We start from the raw sequence: 17,926 nt of genomic DNA on the forward strand, positions 1-17,926 counted from the left end.
GATCTTAGTATCATCTTCAGCTGGAGAATTTTCAGCAGATCCAACCTTTCCTATACAGATGCTTTCAGAACAAATGAGGCTTGTATGGTTAACCACATCCAGCTCCCCGGCAACGGAAGCCACAGTATCATACCAGTCCTCGATGCCAATTTGCGTGATGGTTAGCCAAACACTCTAGCATCTGTCAGAGACTTACTGGTTCCTGCTTTGTCAGTTATTTCAGCGTTCTTCTCGCTGGATCCTGCCATAAGCACAAACTTCAGATCTGTTAGTGGTATTAGCGAAGAAGCTAACCCAACAGGAATGGAGACCAGCACGTCTCTCTCATCACCTTCAGAACGCACAGGCTCAATAGAGGACAGTGGAGAAAGCGCACCATCCAAATGATGGCTCAATCCACAGTACAAGTAAAGAGCAGGGCCCTACTGATGCAGTCTTCTCCCTGTAAGCCACTACATTGGCTTTTAGCTACTACATTCACCTTGGCCGTATGGGGGTGGTAGATCTTCGCTGGCTATGTGGCTGAGGTGTAGATTCACGTCACTATAACCATCCAGAAAAGTTGCTGCAAGCACTGCAGCATCTAAAGTCAAGAACATATTCAGAAAACCTTACAGAAACACATACGTATTCAGAAACACAACTATTTCAGATTACTGTTTATATTATTGTCTTCCCCAGATGAGGCTCCTAATCCTACAAATTATGCCTTGTCTAGCTGTAATTTCAATACATTTTTCAATTACATTTTAGAACAGGTTTTTGTTGAAGAAAACTTCGGAAGGCTGTCAGATGTTATTTCAGTACCTGGATGGAGGACTTGGGTGTTATCAAATATTGCTGGGTTAAATACAGCTGCTTTAACAGTCCTGTATCACTTAAGCATCAGCTTAAAAAGAAATAATTACCTTGAAATACCTACTACAGTCACAGAAGAGCTTGAAGCTTTTTGTTCCTCCATTTGTTGAAAACAAAAGACAGTCTCACTTTTCATTTAGAGGGAAAAGCAATTTCACTGTCCACTTCTAAACCTGAATTGCAAGTTGCAAGCTGATAAATCTATGTATTTATTGCTTGAATCTGTATTGTAGTGAACGGCATAGTTTGCACTGTATAGATAGCAAGGAGGCTTGTAGATGTGCAGCAGACATGACCTCCAGATCCATGATAACAGCTTTCCTTATATGCAGGATCCTCTGCTTGTGTGTTCTCAGTATATCTAGTTGTAGTGCAAAATACAGTTATGGACATTTGGGTGTAATTTGTTGTAGATACCAGAAAGGTAATAGATCTTGTGGATGGCAAGGAGAGGAGTAAATGCCTTTTTAATGACGTTTTTATCTTTCAACTCCAGTCAGCCTTGGAGTACTCTGACTAGTCACAGGTCATGCACTTTGTAGGCAATTGTAAACCCATCAGAGGGTTATTTGTGTAAATACAAAAGAGATTTCTGGGAACAAGATAGGCATAATGTCTCCATGGTAAAGAAGCTAATTGTCTTTATAATTATAGGACTTAAACTGCAATAAGATTCTAGTTACAAGAAAAACTATCTAATGCTAAAGATACGATAAAGTACCGCAGTAGATTGGTGGGGATTGTGAACCTCTCTGAAAGAGGCTTAAGTAAATGTGTTGTTCCATGTGGTTTGCAAACTTTGGAAAGTTAGGTCAGCTATTCTCCTTCCTACTACCAGAAGAATACCATTTATAAATCACAAGCAACAACATATATTGGTACAAACGTGCAAAGAAAAAGCATCAGTTACCTCGCCTGTAAAATAATGTTTGTTGCGAACCGCTGCTCTAACCGTCACCCATCCTATGACCATGTGCAATCAGAAAGCTGCTATGGAGAAGCAGCTAGAAGGTGGCTGGAGCATTCCTCTCACTTCCTATTAAAGGTTGACTGAGAGTATAGGTGCTGCCTTTACATACGTTCCTGACCAAAAGTATCCGACGTGCATCTATGCTGAAAACACACAGACTGTACAGCAGAATAAATAGATCCTTCTCAGAGTTAACAGGTAGACTAACATTGTTTGAGCCATAAAATATGTACTGAATTCTCAGCTAAAAGTGCCATGTTATCTATGTTGTGATTTTCCTATGATTGATCTCATTAGCATCATTTAGCAGTTAGGGTATTTTTTTGTGTGCATTGAAATTATATTTTTATAACTGTTTGTTCCTGTAGTGCTCAGAAGTGAATTTGGCAAGAGAAGAAAATTCTTTTTTGTTTTGAAAACAGTATCTTACTCTGAAGAAGAGTTAGTATGTAAAACTTGCATATGAAACAGTATTTGAAAGCTCTCTTAATCTTCTCGTAGGCCATAGAAAAACATCTCATCAGAAAGTCCAATGGAGGACTGACCTTCATCGGGGAGTGGAAGAATGGGCACCTTGAAAGAAAGATGGGCCATTTGACCTGTTTTGCAGGGGGAATGTTTGCCCTTGGAGCAGATGGTTCCAGAGATGATAAAGCTGGACATTATTTGCAGCTCGGCGCTGAAATTGCACATACATGTCATGAGTCATATGACAGGACAAGTAAGATACGTTGCTAATCTAGTTATTTCAGTAGTTGAACTACAGAAATTGTCGTAATTCTTTTTAAGATTTGTTATGGACCTATGCCTTGTTTAACATGCACTGCTTTTATACCGGTATAATTTTTTTAACATCCATGTATTTACTTCTGACCTACACCATAGTGAGTAAAAGTCAAACCAGACTTTATATGGTTCCTTACTGCACGTTTATCCCTATTTTTGGAGCAGTCAGCTAAGATAGGTCATATGGGTGCAGGGAGGAAGGAGTGAGTGTGAACTCTTGTCCTCCCATATACATAGGGCAATTTTTCATTTCATATATACTGTTCTTACAGTTATATAGAGTGAAAAATTTGTAAATACACCTTTCGCTGTTTTCAGTAATAGTATATCCTAGGTAAGTACAAGTAAACTAGAGAGAGGATGAACATTAGTATGCAAACTGTGAGATGGCCAAAGACATGACTAATGAGGAGGCAATATCAGACTTCACTGTTGGGCTGGAAGTTTCTCAAGTTCAGCCTTAGGGATCAGGTTTATTGTACATCTTTAATAGTGGCCTTGATGCATAAAGTCAGAGTGTGCTGATTACACTTACAGTGGCCAAAAAGTCATAAGACACAGTTAAAACAGAAGAGTCTCAGAAAAGGAAACAGGAAGTTCTTGAGGACTGGACTGTCAGAAATAAAAAGTTCACCAGAAAAAAGGCTGGAGCTCTGTCTTCTAAATGGGGAGTTGAAAAATGCCAGTGCAGCCCTCGTCTGTATCAGGTGAAAAATTTTCAGTAGAGATTAGAGAATATTAACACTGCCTTAGAAGACACGTATAATTTGTCATCCAGAATATGCTGTACAAATCTGAATTTCAAGCAGAATAAATGCAGAGAAGGACCAACAGAATGATTAGAGCAACAGAGCTTTTATCTTACAGTGGGAAAATAAGAGAGGTTGGCCTGCTCAGACTAGAAAAATAATGCCAAAGAAGGGAATTAATTTTGTTGTCATCTCAAGGGGCAAACACTGAAAAGAAATAGAGTTATTTTAAGATATAAACAACACAGTTATACCAAGAGCAAGATTTGTAAGCTCGCCGTGAATAAATGTAGGTTGGAAATTGGAAATGGCTTTGTGTAGCCGTCAGAGAAGTGAGCTTCTGAAATAACTTCCTAGTCGAAGTAATGGTAACTAAAACTCAAAAGCAGTTTTAAGATGAGAATTCATGTATTTATTCACAGGATTACACAGTATTGTATAGTTACCTGTAATTTTAAATAATTCAATTTGATGGTCATAAGCGATACTTTTACCTGGGTAGCAATAGCATTAAAAAAAAAAAGAAGGAAAAAAAGAGGATGGTTAAGGAAAAAGGTAGGGCATAATAACTATTACTGCACTTCGAAAAATCGAACATTGAAATTAAACATTTGAATGTTTGACACTTAAAAATAAGCAATACTGAATTTACAGTTGTTTTTGCAGCAGTCCTAATTTTATTCCTTCAGATGTTTATTCTGTACCCTAAATAAGTCAAAAGACAGGGGGATAAAAGTTTTGGTTACATATTTAATGACTGTATAAGAACACACACACAAAGGAAACAGACTGAAAGTTGTACAGACAGCTATAAATTTGCAGTGTCCTAGTTTTCTTTTGTTCAGTCCTGCAATTGAAGTAATGTGGATTTGTTTGTTTGTTTGTTTTGGGTTTTTTGTTTGTTTGTTTGTTTGTTTTTTTTTCCTGGACTGATTTTTCAAAGACAATAAAGTTCTGTTATGTGCAAAATGTCAACTTCTTAATTATGCTTTAACAGCAATATTTGAGACATAATTGTGCACTTCAATGGCAGGACTAGCTGGCTGCAGAAAAAGACTGTCTTTCAGAGGGCAGACAGGCATCCTGGTTCAGCTGGTAGGTTTATGTTTCAGTCAGCAAAGGGGAGAGCCTGATCTGTCTCCTGTAGTTGGGAGAACTCTTGCCCCATTTGATGTGCCCAGAGGAGACAGCAAGGTGCTGAGCATAGAGAGCTCTTTTCTTCAGATAAACCATCTAAAACCGTCCTTTTCTGTGTCTTCTCAGGGCTGCTCATAACAAACTGCAGCATATGCCTGGTTTTATAATATATCAGTGTAAAATACTACTTTATGAAGCAGCCTACATTTCCGTAAGGGCTGAGCACGAGGAAAAAAAAAATCAATGTTATTTTCAAGGTCCAGTCTCAGCAAAATCAAAACAGAATTTCACAGAACAAACGCACTTCTTTCACCCTTCTAGTGAAGAATTTTTTCATAATATCCAATCTAAACCTGCCCTCGTGCAACTTGAGGATGTTTTCTTGCATCCTACCGCTTGTTACTTGGGAGAAGAGACCAACACCGCCTTGCTACAACCTCCTTTCAGGTAGTTGTAGAGAGCGATAAGGTCTCCCCTCAGCCTCCTCTTCTCCAGACTAAACAACCCCAATTCCCTCAGTCGTTCCTCATAAGACTTGTCCTCCAGACCCCTCACCAGCTTTGTTGCCCTTCTCTGGACATGCTCCAACACCTCAATGTCCTTCTGGTAGCGTGGGGCCCAAAACTGAACACAGCATTCGAGGTGTGGCCTCATCAGTGCCGAGTACAGGGGGATGATTACTTCCCTAGTCCTGCTCACCACACTATTCCTGATATAGATTAGCAGCACGTGCTGATTTACCACACACGCTATTTTTAGTAAAATATTATTCCTTATAAATAAGAATTTTCCCAGCCATTAGCCGATAATATGTAAAGTATTGACTGACTATGGACAGATTATTTTAGGATAAAGGGTTTTTTTTGTCTTTAAAGTTTCTGACAAGAACTGTCCTCAGAATCTGGGTACAGCATTTGCTATTTTTCACATGTGACAATTCCAATGTAGAATAAGCCAGACGACTAATATTTCAACTGAGACATTGTCAGGGTGTGAGGAGATGCTGTCTCTGTCCCAAGACTCTCAGTAAGCAGCTAAACAGGCAAAGATGATAAGAATACTTACTTGTTTTTGTGAGAAGTATAAAATAACAATGTACGTTGATGGAACGGTTCAGGGAGTCTCAAACAAAAGTATCTTGGAGGGTCTCTTCCTCAAATTTTATGACAGTTAGAAGCTAGAAAGTATTGTTAAAACTATGAATCCTTTCTTACCTTCAGGAAATGTGTTGCTAGATTGACTGTAGTCTTAAAGGAACACACAAAAAAATGAAGCAATGTTTTCAAAACTATTTCTAAAATCAGATATATAGATATTTATCTAGAAGTCTGAGGATTTGCCCTTATTTTCAGCAGTGCTCAATACAGCTCTTATTGAAGTAAACTTTAAATCAGTTAAAATCTCTTTTTTAAGTGGTACTGATTTAGCTTTGCAATTTTGCACTATGGTGTGAAATTGTTTCTCATCTGCTCTCCCTGACTAGAAATATGGCCTGTCAGCCCCGTTAATACTAAATTAACTGGATTAAAGTGTGACCTAGCATTGTAAAATGGCCTTAGATGGTTCTTTGCTTAGAAGAATGTTCCCCCAAAAGGTACTATGTTCATAGTAGCTTCTTTATTTTAATCAGCTACTAGTAGAAGTGCTGTGATTAATTTTGCATCCTTGGTCTCCGATAAAAATTCAGTGAGATTGCCACAATCTGCAGGGATCACCGATCCTCTGGGTGGTATAATTTCTTGGAGTGTGCAATAATATTAGAAGCAGATATCAGTAAATTATTAAAGATTTAATGCACCAGCAGGCTACAAAGAAAGAGAAGTTGTCACAGTTTCTGTAGGTGATGCATCACCAGAACTGCCTGAAATTTAACTTCTTTGGTGGATAAGAGTAATACAGCTGACATGGTTTACCTGATTTCCAAAAGGATTTTTCAAAAGTTTTCTACTAAGGCCTTTTAAGGATATTAAGCAGCTGCAGCATAAGTAGCAAGTGCCTGCATGGAGAAAAAATAGTTGAAGTATGACAAATAGGGTAGAGATAAATGGCTCTTGAAGTGGACTAATGCAGGTTAACCAATGGTACTCTGATATATTTGATATATATTTATGCACTTATGTGTATCTATATGTATAAATGTGTATTATAGAATAACCTAAACCTACACCATTCTATGATTGCTGGCTCATGTTGAGCTTCTCATCAACCAACACCCCCATGTCCTTCTCCTCAGGGCTGTTCTCAGTCCATTCTCCTCGCAGCCTGTATTTGTGCATGGGATTGCCACGACCCATGGGCAGGACCTTGCACTTGGCCTTGTTGAACTTCATGAGGTTGGCACGGGCCTGTCCATGTCCCTCTGGATGGCATCCCATCCCTCCTGTGTGTCGACTGCGCCACACAGCTTGGTGTCCTCGGCAAATTTGCTGAGCATGCACTCAATCCCACTGTCCGTGTTGCTGACAAAGATGTTAAACAGCACTGGTCCCAGTACCAACCCCTGAGGAACACCACTCGTCACTGCTCACCACTTGGACATTGAGCCGTTGACTGCAACTCTTTGAGTGCAGCCATCCAGCCAGTTCCTTATCCACTGAGTGGCCCATCCATCAAGCATCCATATTTACATTTTATATTTTAACGTGTATATATTTATATACAAATAAAATATATATACCTTATATTTATCTATACGTATATACGCATATATCAGGAAAAGGGCAGGAAGAGTAAAGCAAGCATGCTGATGATAACTTTTTTTAAAAAAGCTACTCAGCAAAGATGAAAGCTGAAAAATTGCACAAGGACCTTATGAGGTTGAGTAATTGCATAATAAATTACTAAATTAAATTCAGTGTAGTTAAATGCTAAATTGAGGCACCTATGAAAAAATTATTCCTAACCTCACATATAAAATTATGAGCTCTTAACTGACCATTACAACTCAGGAAATTGCTCTTGAGATTATGAAAATGTCAGCTCAGTAGCAGTTAGGAAAAACAAAGTAAGAAAGAACAAAATAGAAAATGTCATTATGTCACTGTATTAATCTTTTTAGGGCTGTATTCAGGCTGGTCCTTGCATTTCACAAAGGATATAGTAGAATTGAATGAGTTGCAGAGAAAGGCTAGAAGGAAAACTAAAAGTATGAAACAGTGTCCATTCAAGGAACAAGTGGATCGGATAGCATTCCTCAGTGTGCAAAAGGGATGGTTTAGGTAGGATACAACAGGTGCAAAATCAGCAGGGGACTGGAGAGAGTGGATAGGAATCGGTTGTTCACTCTCTTCTCCAAGGGAAGACCTAGGGGTTATTGAATGAGTCTAGTAGGAATCAAGCTGAAAATGGAAAAAAACCCAAACCAAACCGAAACAAAAAGTGGTTCTACACTGAAGAGATAGTAGAGATGTGGAACTCTTCACCAGAGGTTGTTTTGGATGCTTAAGGCATACATAGGTTTAAGGAAACACCAGATAAGTACTTGGGAAATAAATCTATTAAGAATCACTGACCACATAAAAAAGTATGTCTGGTTTGGGAGAAGACTTGAGCTCAAAAAAAATTGGAGACTGATAGAGAAGCTGGAAAAAGGTATCATATAAACTTGGCCTGTTCTTCCTCTTCTCCGTCTTTGTCTGATTTTGGCCACTGTTGCAGACATGATACTGGAGCAGATCAACTTTCATCTGGTGCAGTATGGCCATTCTTATCTTCTTAACTTTGGATAGGTAGAACTCTGTATCTGATCTCATTGATATTTCAGTAAAAATTCTAAACTTTTTTTACTGAAACAGGTAAAATGGCCCATTTTGAAAGAGCTATCATAAGCATTTCTTGATGGAGTTTTCCTTATCACCTCTGTGGCTGAAGCAAAGAGTGGTGCTTCTTTCTGTTTGCATCCAGAGCCATAGTCGCTTGAAACAAAAAGATTAAGGAACTTTTTTTGGAGGTTCTCTGCTGGGGCACACAGTGGGAGGTGTTCATATTTTTCATTGTAGTATTCTAAGGTTCCCCTTTCAGGCTCATGAGACCATGGTTCATTTCAGCCTCTAGCCCATAGGAATTACATGATTAATCTCTTTGCTAACTTTTAAAGCTCAAGTGCAGCTTCAAAGTCCAGCACCTTAAAAATTCTCTGCCAAAGCAAAGGGTGGGGTGCAGCTGTAGGTAAGAGTGCATTATTTGTGTCAAATGTGGGCTGAGGCCAATGGTATGAGGTTCAACAAGGCCAAGTGTCGGGTCCTGCACTTGGGTCACAACAACCCCATGCAGTGCTACAGACTGGGGGCGGAGTGGCTTGAAAGCTGCCTGGCAGAAAAGGACCTGGGGGTGTTGGTGGACAGCCGGCTGAGCATGAGGCAGCAGTGTGCCCAGGCAGCCAAGAAGGCCAACACCATCCTGGCCTGCATCAGGAATAGTGTGGTGAGCCGGACTAGGGAAGTAATCATCCCCCTGTACTCGGCACTGGTAAGGCCTCACCTCGAGTACTGTGTTCAGTTTTGGGCCCCTCACTACAAGAAGGACATTGAGGTGTTGGAGCGTGTCCAGAGAAGGGCTACAAAGCTGGTGAAGGGTCTGGAGGACAAATCTTATGAGGAACGACTGAGGGATCTGGGGTTGTTTAGCCTGGAGAAGAGGAGGCTGAGGGGAGACCTTATCACCCTCTACAACTACCTGAAAGGAGGTTTTAGAGAGATGGGAGCTGACCTCTTCTCCCTGGCGACAAGTGATAGGACAAGAGGAAACGGGTTCAAGTTATGTCAGGGCAGGTTTAGATTGGATATTAGGAAGCATTTTTTCACTGAAAGGGTTATTAAACATTGGAATAAGCTGCCCAGAGAGGTGGTGGATTCACCATCCCTGGAGGTGTTTAAGAAAAGGGTAGATGAGGTGCTTAGGGACATGGTTTAGAAGTGGTGGTGTTTTTATCAGGGTAGGTTAATGGTTGGACTTGATGATCTTAAATGTCCCTTCCAACCTCACTGATTCTATGATTCTATGATTTGAGGAATAACGTGTAGCTGCATAATAAAAAAATATATATGTAATTGCATCTTCATATTATAGACAGTTTTTCTACAGGTTCTTCCTTTTTATATGAATAGTCTTCCAGATGCTGGCACAGGGCCATTACAGCTTCCTTTAAGGGCTGAAATAGTGAATCTCTTACTTCAGGGATTTATTTTCAGGTGTAGCTGGGTTTTCATTGCCTTGTTGTAATACTTGAGGATCACATTACGAAGCACATCAGGTATGGTGGCCTGACAGCACTTCCCTAAACCAAGTGAGTTTGGATAAAGATGCAGGTTGTTTGAGATGGCGATAGCTGGTTGCGTTCCAAGATCCTTTGCTGCTGTGCTTGGCGGGATCAAAGGGCATCAAAACCTCTGTTGACGGTATTTTTTTTCTTTTGCTTGTAAAGAACTGATGTTGATCACTTTAATTTTATCCTGTAATTGAATGTGTTAATGTGTTTATATTCTTAGCGTTTCATTAGTTTTCCAGAGGATTACTGTACTTCTGTCAAGATAGGTAGTTTTCTCACAGGAATTGGATAAATTATTCATAAGAAAAATTATAGGCCTCAACAATAGGAAATATTTATGAGACTGCTTAGAGACAAGCTAGTTTCTGGTTTTCTCACATGCTTGGGATATAGCAGTCTCCTAGCCACCCTTCCTGCAAAGACTGCTAAGGAATAAATCTTTTCTTGTTTTTTCTTTTCCCCCCCCCCTTTCCTCTGCAGCATTAAAGCTGGGTCCCGAAGCATTCAAATTTGATGGTGGTGTGGAGGCGGTGGCAGTGCGGCAGAATGAGAAGTATTACATCCTAAGACCAGAGGTGATTGAGACCTACTGGTATATGTGGAGATTCACCCACGATCCCAAGTACAGGCAGTGGGGCTGGGAGGCAACGCAGGTAAATCTATTAATTATCTGTCAGTACACTAATTCTATGTATTTCCTTTTGTAGCCACTTTCATCCAGTGGTACTGAAACACTTTAAATGGTAACTGATTTTCACGAGTCCCTGTAAACTGCAGTATATACGGGGGTGCGTGCAGTTACTCCTGTTTTGCAACTGCTGAAACAGACACGCAGATGAGAGATGCGTTCAGCCTTATACAGCTGATGGGTTTTAGGGCTGGAAATAGAATCCGCTGGTCAGGACTCCTACTGTTATCAGTAGTCCACAGCCCCTGAGAGAAGTAATTTATCCTGCGAAATGAAAGTGTATTATAAATAACTTTGTTAAGCATGTGTTAGCACTCAGATTAGATTAAAAGACAAAGCTATTCTTACAGTTTCTTCTTGGTCGGCTGTTAAAACACAAGTGGTAGGACAACTGTTCTGAGACAGTTTGTGGACTAGAGAGCGCGTACATGTATATATGTGGGTTGGTATCACGGATCTTTCTTTTCTTAATTGTCTGATTGGAAGGAAAGAAATTTGCCAGTCAGTTTAGATTTAGATTTGCTCAGTTATAACAAAAAATTACATCACTAGAAGTAGACCAGAAGGGGAAGTGAATAAGTAATGGCACATAAGGCACAACTTAAAAATTGTTGCTAAGATATTTTAGAGATTGTTGCTTTTTTTTTATATAGCTGCTTTCCTGGGTTTAAATCTAGTTGTATGTTTTAATCAGGTTTCCAAGTGTGAAAATGCTTCTGACTCTTTCTCATGGGAAATGCTTGTAATGGTCTGCAGAAACCCAGATTCATTAACACCAATCTGTTGCTCGTGGCCTTCCTTCATTTGTCATTCATACATTGATGGATAACTCCTTTGTCTGGTATTCATAGATTATGGGCTATATGAATAACTAGGCTTCATTTTCACATGACAATATAATATTCTAATTGTAAAAATTATTTGTAATCCCCCAAAGACTTTTTTTTAATGCTTCCTAGGGCTGAACTTGTGAGCTTTTTTTGGTCTCATGTTTCTCACTGCTTCCATCTGATGGTCTGTACTGAGGCTGTGCAAAACTAATTTGCTGGCCAAGCAATTTTCTGGTCATCTTCAAGATCTGTGGATTACTACAGCTCCTCCACTTCCCTGCTACAGCTCCATCAGTCTTTGGAAACACAGCTCAAAGCCAGTTTCAGACATGTGAATAAACATTAAAGATAACAAGACGCTAATGAAATATTTTGAGTACAGCCAACAGAGATCAGAGAAGAGCAAAGGAAGAGATGAATCAAGAGCCTGGAGAAACTTTATTCTGCAGGTGAAAACCAGTTTCGGTCCAGAGGCAAGAGACCCAGAAAAAGTACGTGGAGCAAGAGATCTGTTGAGAAGTCTGTATTCATCAGGTGGAAGATAGGGCAGGTTCAGAATATTTAGCTGAGCTCATCCCGACCCTTCCCTCAGCACAGTTACAGTCACATAGCAAAGTCAAAGTATTTTAAGATTGTGACTTAGTCTTGGCTAGATTTTGCGTTGTAGACTGTTTTGTTTTAACCAACATTATGTTACTCTGGAGAGAGGTTCCGCTTTTGTCACATTTGTATTCCACAATGCATTGTGGCACTCTGCAAAACATCAAACACTGAGTCACATCATCCCTCCTGCCCAAACTATGCATGTTTCTAACATGACAAAGAAATGGATTTAGTAAACTGCTCCTTGCCACTGCGTGTACTACAAATGCTTGCTGATCTAACACCAGCTCCTGTCAAAAGCTCTGGCTGGATGATCCAAGCTGAGATTGGGTCCTTTGTACTAGGTTAAAGAATTTACAATCGTAAATTTTTCAGGCCAAGTTCTGTCTCTTAAGCACACTGCAAAGCATGCCTTGAATTGCATTTTGTTTCGTTTTCTCCATTTGCCTTCATATCTTGGTCCCCATTAATGCTTTCAAACCCAAACCCTCCCTTCCTCCTCCCCTGCCTCCAATTTTCTGTGTGCAGGGTAGGATTTTATTTTATCCTTCTGTCAACCTGCATCGAAATTGTGTAAATCAAGCAGCCCACATGCTTAACTGCCTCTGTCCTTACAGAGTGCCTTTTTTTGCTTGCTTCCTCAATAAAGAGCTCCTTTATCCAACATAGCTGTAAAATATTCCCTAACTCTTCGTAAATGGTTTTCGTAGCCCTCCCTCCCACAATAACAGATTTTCTTTCCCCTATCATCATACTAACACAGAAGCTCGGGAAGCTTTTTGTTCCCCGTGGTTTTCTGTTCCCTGCATGTAGATAATAAGTTCTTGTGTTTACTACTCACACCTACTCTCTACTTTCCCTTCTTCCCTACCACACACAGCTCTGGTTGTGTTTATTCTTCCATTTATAAATAAAGGAGAATCTGGTACGACACACAGAGAAGTTGGCTTGCTGCTTGTCTACAACACTGTCTGTATTTGCTTTCAACCACTGAAGAATTCTTTGAAATCTGTATTACAGCCTTCTCATGGTGAATGATGCTTTCTTCATCAGAAGTCTGGTAGTTGTTTTAAAGTTTTGGGGAAACTGAGTTTTGTTTCTGAGTTCTAAATGGTCTTACTATTCTACACTGGACCTGGTGGAACCTGGTGTTTGATGCCTGAGTTCGTAGTGGCCTTCCTTGTTTGCTTCATTGAACGCATGAATACATCGCTACCCCAATGGATCGGGCTAGCTCACCAGTATGTTAGAGGTCTGCTTCTGTCATTTTAAGAACTCTTCAGAGATGACCCAGGATACATTGCAGAACCACTTGGCTTTTCAGTATACTGCATTACTTAAGTTTCTTTAGCACTTCCAGCCCAGATCTCTTTCTGCCTTTTATCAATGGGAATTTGCACAGAGGGCTGGATTGTATGTGTATGCAGATCTTTGTACTGTACTTTCTTTATCTGTTTCACCATTGGCAGCTTCTTTTTGGCTTTATTATCTAGATTTTTGGACAAAACTTGGACATTTTAGTGCAGATGTTGTGTTTTGACTAAGGCCTGCTTTGTCACATCTCTCCAAATCCGGTGTCTGTGGGGGAAAAAACAGGAAGTTGAATTTTATATTTCCTCAGTCATCATAAATCTCTGTGACAGGGTCTTTATCTCTTTCTTCATAAAAAAAGGCTAATTCTCCCTAATGCTATACTTAGCACTAGAGACAACATCAATCTCAATTGTACTGGGCCAGCCAAATTGGATGATGGTATGCTGGGGGCTGGCTGAAGTATTACAGAAATATACATGCAAGATATTCAGGGTAAATACCGAAAATGACTAAAATCCTTTTTTAGGCTAATTATTTGAAAGTAATAAGAGCCACCGCCTCACAATAGGAATGTAAAGCCAGTTACTGATCTAAGCTGTTTGAATGAAGCATTCAGCTATTTGTTGGGGACTTGCGTATCTGACTAAGCAGGATTGCACCAGGGAAGCTGCAGAGTTCATTCGGAGTTTCTACTTACAGCAAAAATAATATCCAAGACTTCAGGCAAATTGAGGATTGACAGTAAGATGGATTGGAAAGACCTATAGCTCTCTACTCACTGAAGCAAAGTAGAAAGAAAAGAGCCAAGCATAGGTTGGAAGTGAAAGAAACAGGGGTTCAGAGTTCATGGGTTGGAAGCTGTGAGTTTAGTTCCAAAGAACTTAGATCAACTCTGACCTCCCTGTATGTCACAGGCCCTGAAATTTCACTTCGCATCATTTTTGAGCTGAGACACATGTATTTGGCAAGAGTACACGATTGCATATTCTTCTGTTCTACTCTTGATTTGAATAAAGGGAACTGGAAAATCCACTTCTTTTGATAGTTTGTTCCATTATTTAATTACTTGTGCTGGTAAAAATATATGCTTTATTTCCCACTTGAATTTGTCTAGTTTCAGCTGCCAGTCACTGGATTTTCCTGTGACTTCCTATACCATATTAAAATGTCTTTTATTCCCCCATGTTTTCTTTCCAAAGAGTTTTTATAGATTATAATAAGCTTACTAGTGAGTCTACTTAAACAAATTGTATTGTCTCCCACTGTAAAGCATTTTCTCCAAATGTCTGCACCCACGTCAGTTCATCATCCTTTTTTTAAAAAAGAGTTCTTGAATTGCATATTCCAGTTTTGACTTTACCCACAGCCCTCTGCAAAAGTAAAATTATATCTCTGCTACTGTTTACTATCCCTGTGTGCTCACCTGCCACAACATCCTAGCAGGAACTCATACTGGATTGTCTCATGTGGCCACTGAATTCTTTTAAGTGTCTCTACTTTCCAGGCTAATCTGGTTCTGCAGTTACAGACCCTTTCTGTCTAGATTTAGGTTTGTGTATCTGTTTATATGGAACTCACTTTGTTTGGACCCCAGTTACTGCCACATTATACTGTCTGCTGTTATTTACCCATGTCATTTTTGCCAGCAGCTGTGTTGCAGCAATTGGTAAAACTTCAGACCACTCCTGGTGGATTTCTGTCGGAAGCAGCTCTATTTGGTGATGATTTTACGTTGCCAGTTCGTTCTTAGAGCACCATTAGTTGCTTTTAAATTAAGATAGTGTTGTCGATATGATATAGTGCTATTTTATTTTATCATAACGTCTTATGGTACCATGTCAATTGCTTCAGAAACTTTTAAGTTTATTACAAGTGTACAGTTACCTTTATTTGCCAATTTGTAGACCTCAAAGAAGGAAATCAAGCTTGTGAGCAAGGTAGTTTTCTATAAAACCATGCTGATCAGTGTCAATTAGCTCTTGTTCTTTTATATTTTTTACATGTGTTCCCATAATTGTTTGGGACTAACATCAGGTACACCATCCTAAAATTGTCCAGTCAGCCTGCCAATGCCTCGTAATAATAGCATTACCTTGATATCCTTCCAGTCATCTAGGACTTCTCTGTATTCTAGGGTGCAATAAACTTAGCATCATTTTATCAAGGAAACTGGACTTCAGCTATTGAGCAAAAGAGTGTCCAGGTGGCAAATCAGATGCCTCCACACCAAGTACTCCGAGATCTGTGTGAAGGCAGAACACTGCAAATTTCAAGTGCCTTTTAAGCAGCTTGTCTACAGCACCAAACTTTTCAGCCAGTGTCCTGAAGTTCTGTACGCCTCTGAATCAAGGACAATTTGTTTATCCATATTTGGAGGAATAGCTGTATAGCAGTCTTTCAGAGGAATTTTTCCTGTACGCTTCATTTCTACCTGCAGTGTCTAGATCGCTGATCAACTAGGATAAATCCTCTGCCTATCCTGAACTCCGGTCTAGCCAGAGTCTGTTTCCCCAAGGAGAAATTTCTGAAGGCACAAGACTACTTCATAATTGTAAGGTAAAATAATATAAATCACACATTTTGTTTCTTCAGGCTTCTAGGCCTGCCAGCTTCACCAGTGTTGCACTTAGTTATCCAAGCATGAGACTTCTACAGCACAGAGCAGCACCTCAGTGTTATCTGTTACCTGCAGTCTCCAGAATAAACGAGTTGTGACCCTTAGGTTGTCTTGGGGATTTCATTATTGAGGAGGAAGGACACAGTTTCCCAACAGTGGTACCGTTTGTTCCTTCTTTTCATTTTGCCACAATCACTAGCACGTTTCTCCTGTCTGAGCTGTGGCACACAGTGTCAGGATTGCTGAATCATTGACCAGAGGGACACCTGCAAGGTCAGACTCCACATGCCGGAAATTCTGGCAGGATTGTAACCACTGGAGCTCCCCCCCTCCGATCTTGCCACACTCCAGCGCAGAGACAAGGTCCTGTTCTGCAGTATCATAAAAATGGGGGTAGTGGCAAGAGGAAGCACTTCATTTCCTGCCTAGAACGCAAAAGTGCTTTGGCTCTTGTTTATTCCTATCACACCTGTCTAGCAGCTGTAGGACTTGTGGGGAGGAACGTGCAAATGGTTCCATAGACAGCGTATGTATGATTTCTTCAGAAGTCAGCCAAGCAATTGTTTTTTTCCTTTTCCTTTTTTTCACCTGTTTGGCTGCCATGTGCTACCTAGCATCACTTGTGGTGTGCAAGAGCACGCAAAGAGATTGTCATGCATGTGATGCTGTTGGGCTAGATGTGTCACATACACCTTACTCTCCAGACTGTAAAGAAAACCTGGTCCACCCACATCCCAACATGTGAATAGTCTCAGGGAAGCCCTAGCCTGCGCTGGTAATCAGATCTAAAAAAAATTCATCCAGACGCTTTCTCCTTATAGGCTCAAGTCCCAGCAAAAAAGGGAGTGTTTCCATCTGAACTTGGAGAAGGCTCCACTTGAAATAAGGAATTAATTACAAAGAGAATTAGATTTTCCCAAGAAAGACAGTACCCTTCTTGGCAGAAGCTCAGGCTCTAGAGCCACAGCCATTCCAGTAACATACTTTTGCTAGTCTCTCATCTTGCTTCTTTAAAAATCTCAGTCTTCAGAAGTTTGAAAGAAATGGATTATTCTTTGGTCCACGAACAACCTCACATTTCCACAGAGTAAGAGTGTATACTAGGAGGAGGTTAGCTGTAGTACCCGATGTGCTATGACTTACTGTCCCAGGTACCTTGCTTATTTGGCTGGTCACTTTTCCTCCCAAGTTCAGTGGTGGCATCTACCAACATACTTCATGTCCAATGGAAAAGTCTCCTTTGTTTCCCAGTATTTCTAGTATGCAAAGGCTATAGAAAGGACCTTGAAGAGTTAATTTTGATTGCATTTGTCTTCTCCGCATAAAAAGGGACATCATTCAAAACCTATTTGCTCCCCTGCTTTGATTCCCCTTAGCTTCTGTTGAGTATAACTAGCAAAAATCAGAATTAATGAAAATCTGGGTCTAAAGCCCAGATAACGGGCTGAATCATAGATTACTGAACTACAGGTACCTACATTCAGTAGTTGGTAATGACAGACATCCTGAGCCAAACATTTTCCTTCATCTCTCTGCCTTTTCTGTCCCTGCATGAATCTATTAAAAAAGCTGGTGTCTGCTGAGGAAGCACTGCCAGAGCAGTGGGGAAGCACAAATAACCTGTGAATCATTTCAGTCGTTTCTTTGGGGCTGGTTTTAATGGCTGATATCCTTGTGTGCTTAAGGTCGTGCATGTGAGTGGAATAATGAAAGCGTAGGCAAGAGGTGCTCTGAGCTACTAACTCTTTCTTTCCAGTCTCCTCCCCTTCCATTGTGCTTTTTGCAGTACTGTGTTGGAGCTGACTAGTTGCGTGATTTGTGAATCACGGATCCATTGCCCTCTTTCTGCATGGAATGTTTATGGATTTAAACTTCGTGCTTTAAAGATGAAGAGCTCTTCTGCAGTCCAGCACACAAGCTGACTTGGGTTTTAACTGTTAAAAAGGGGAAACAGAGAAGAGCACATGTAGGAGTTGGAAATGTGGGGAGAAAGCAGCAGCTAGAAGAGTTTATAAGATGAAATCAACATTCCCTAAAGATGAGTACAGTATGTTATTCCTACTTACTAGCTACTAGTCATAGAGCTCCTATAACTCTTCAGACTCTTC

General features: G+C 40.2%; 1 protein-coding gene across 1 annotated transcript in view; it reads left to right on the plus strand.

Moving 5' to 3' along the window:
• MAN1A2 (mannosidase alpha class 1A member 2) overlaps positions 1 to 17,926 on the plus strand; it is a gene marked incomplete at its 5' end in the record, with an annotated part of 142,718 nt that overhangs the window by 119,401 nt on the left and 5,391 nt on the right. Inside the window, 2 exons of the mRNA XM_082498210.1 lie at positions 2,330 to 2,549; positions 10,247 to 10,419. Of these exons, the coding sequence (XP_082354336.1) occupies positions 2,330 to 2,549; positions 10,247 to 10,419 (393 nt within the window). The remainder of the gene's footprint in view (positions 1 to 2,329; positions 2,550 to 10,246; positions 10,420 to 17,926) is intronic.

This window comes from Vanellus vanellus, assembly GCF_965231255.1.
Source record: "Vanellus vanellus genome assembly, chromosome: 1".
NCBI classification, from domain to species: Eukaryota; Metazoa; Chordata; class Aves; order Charadriiformes; family Charadriidae; genus Vanellus; species Vanellus vanellus.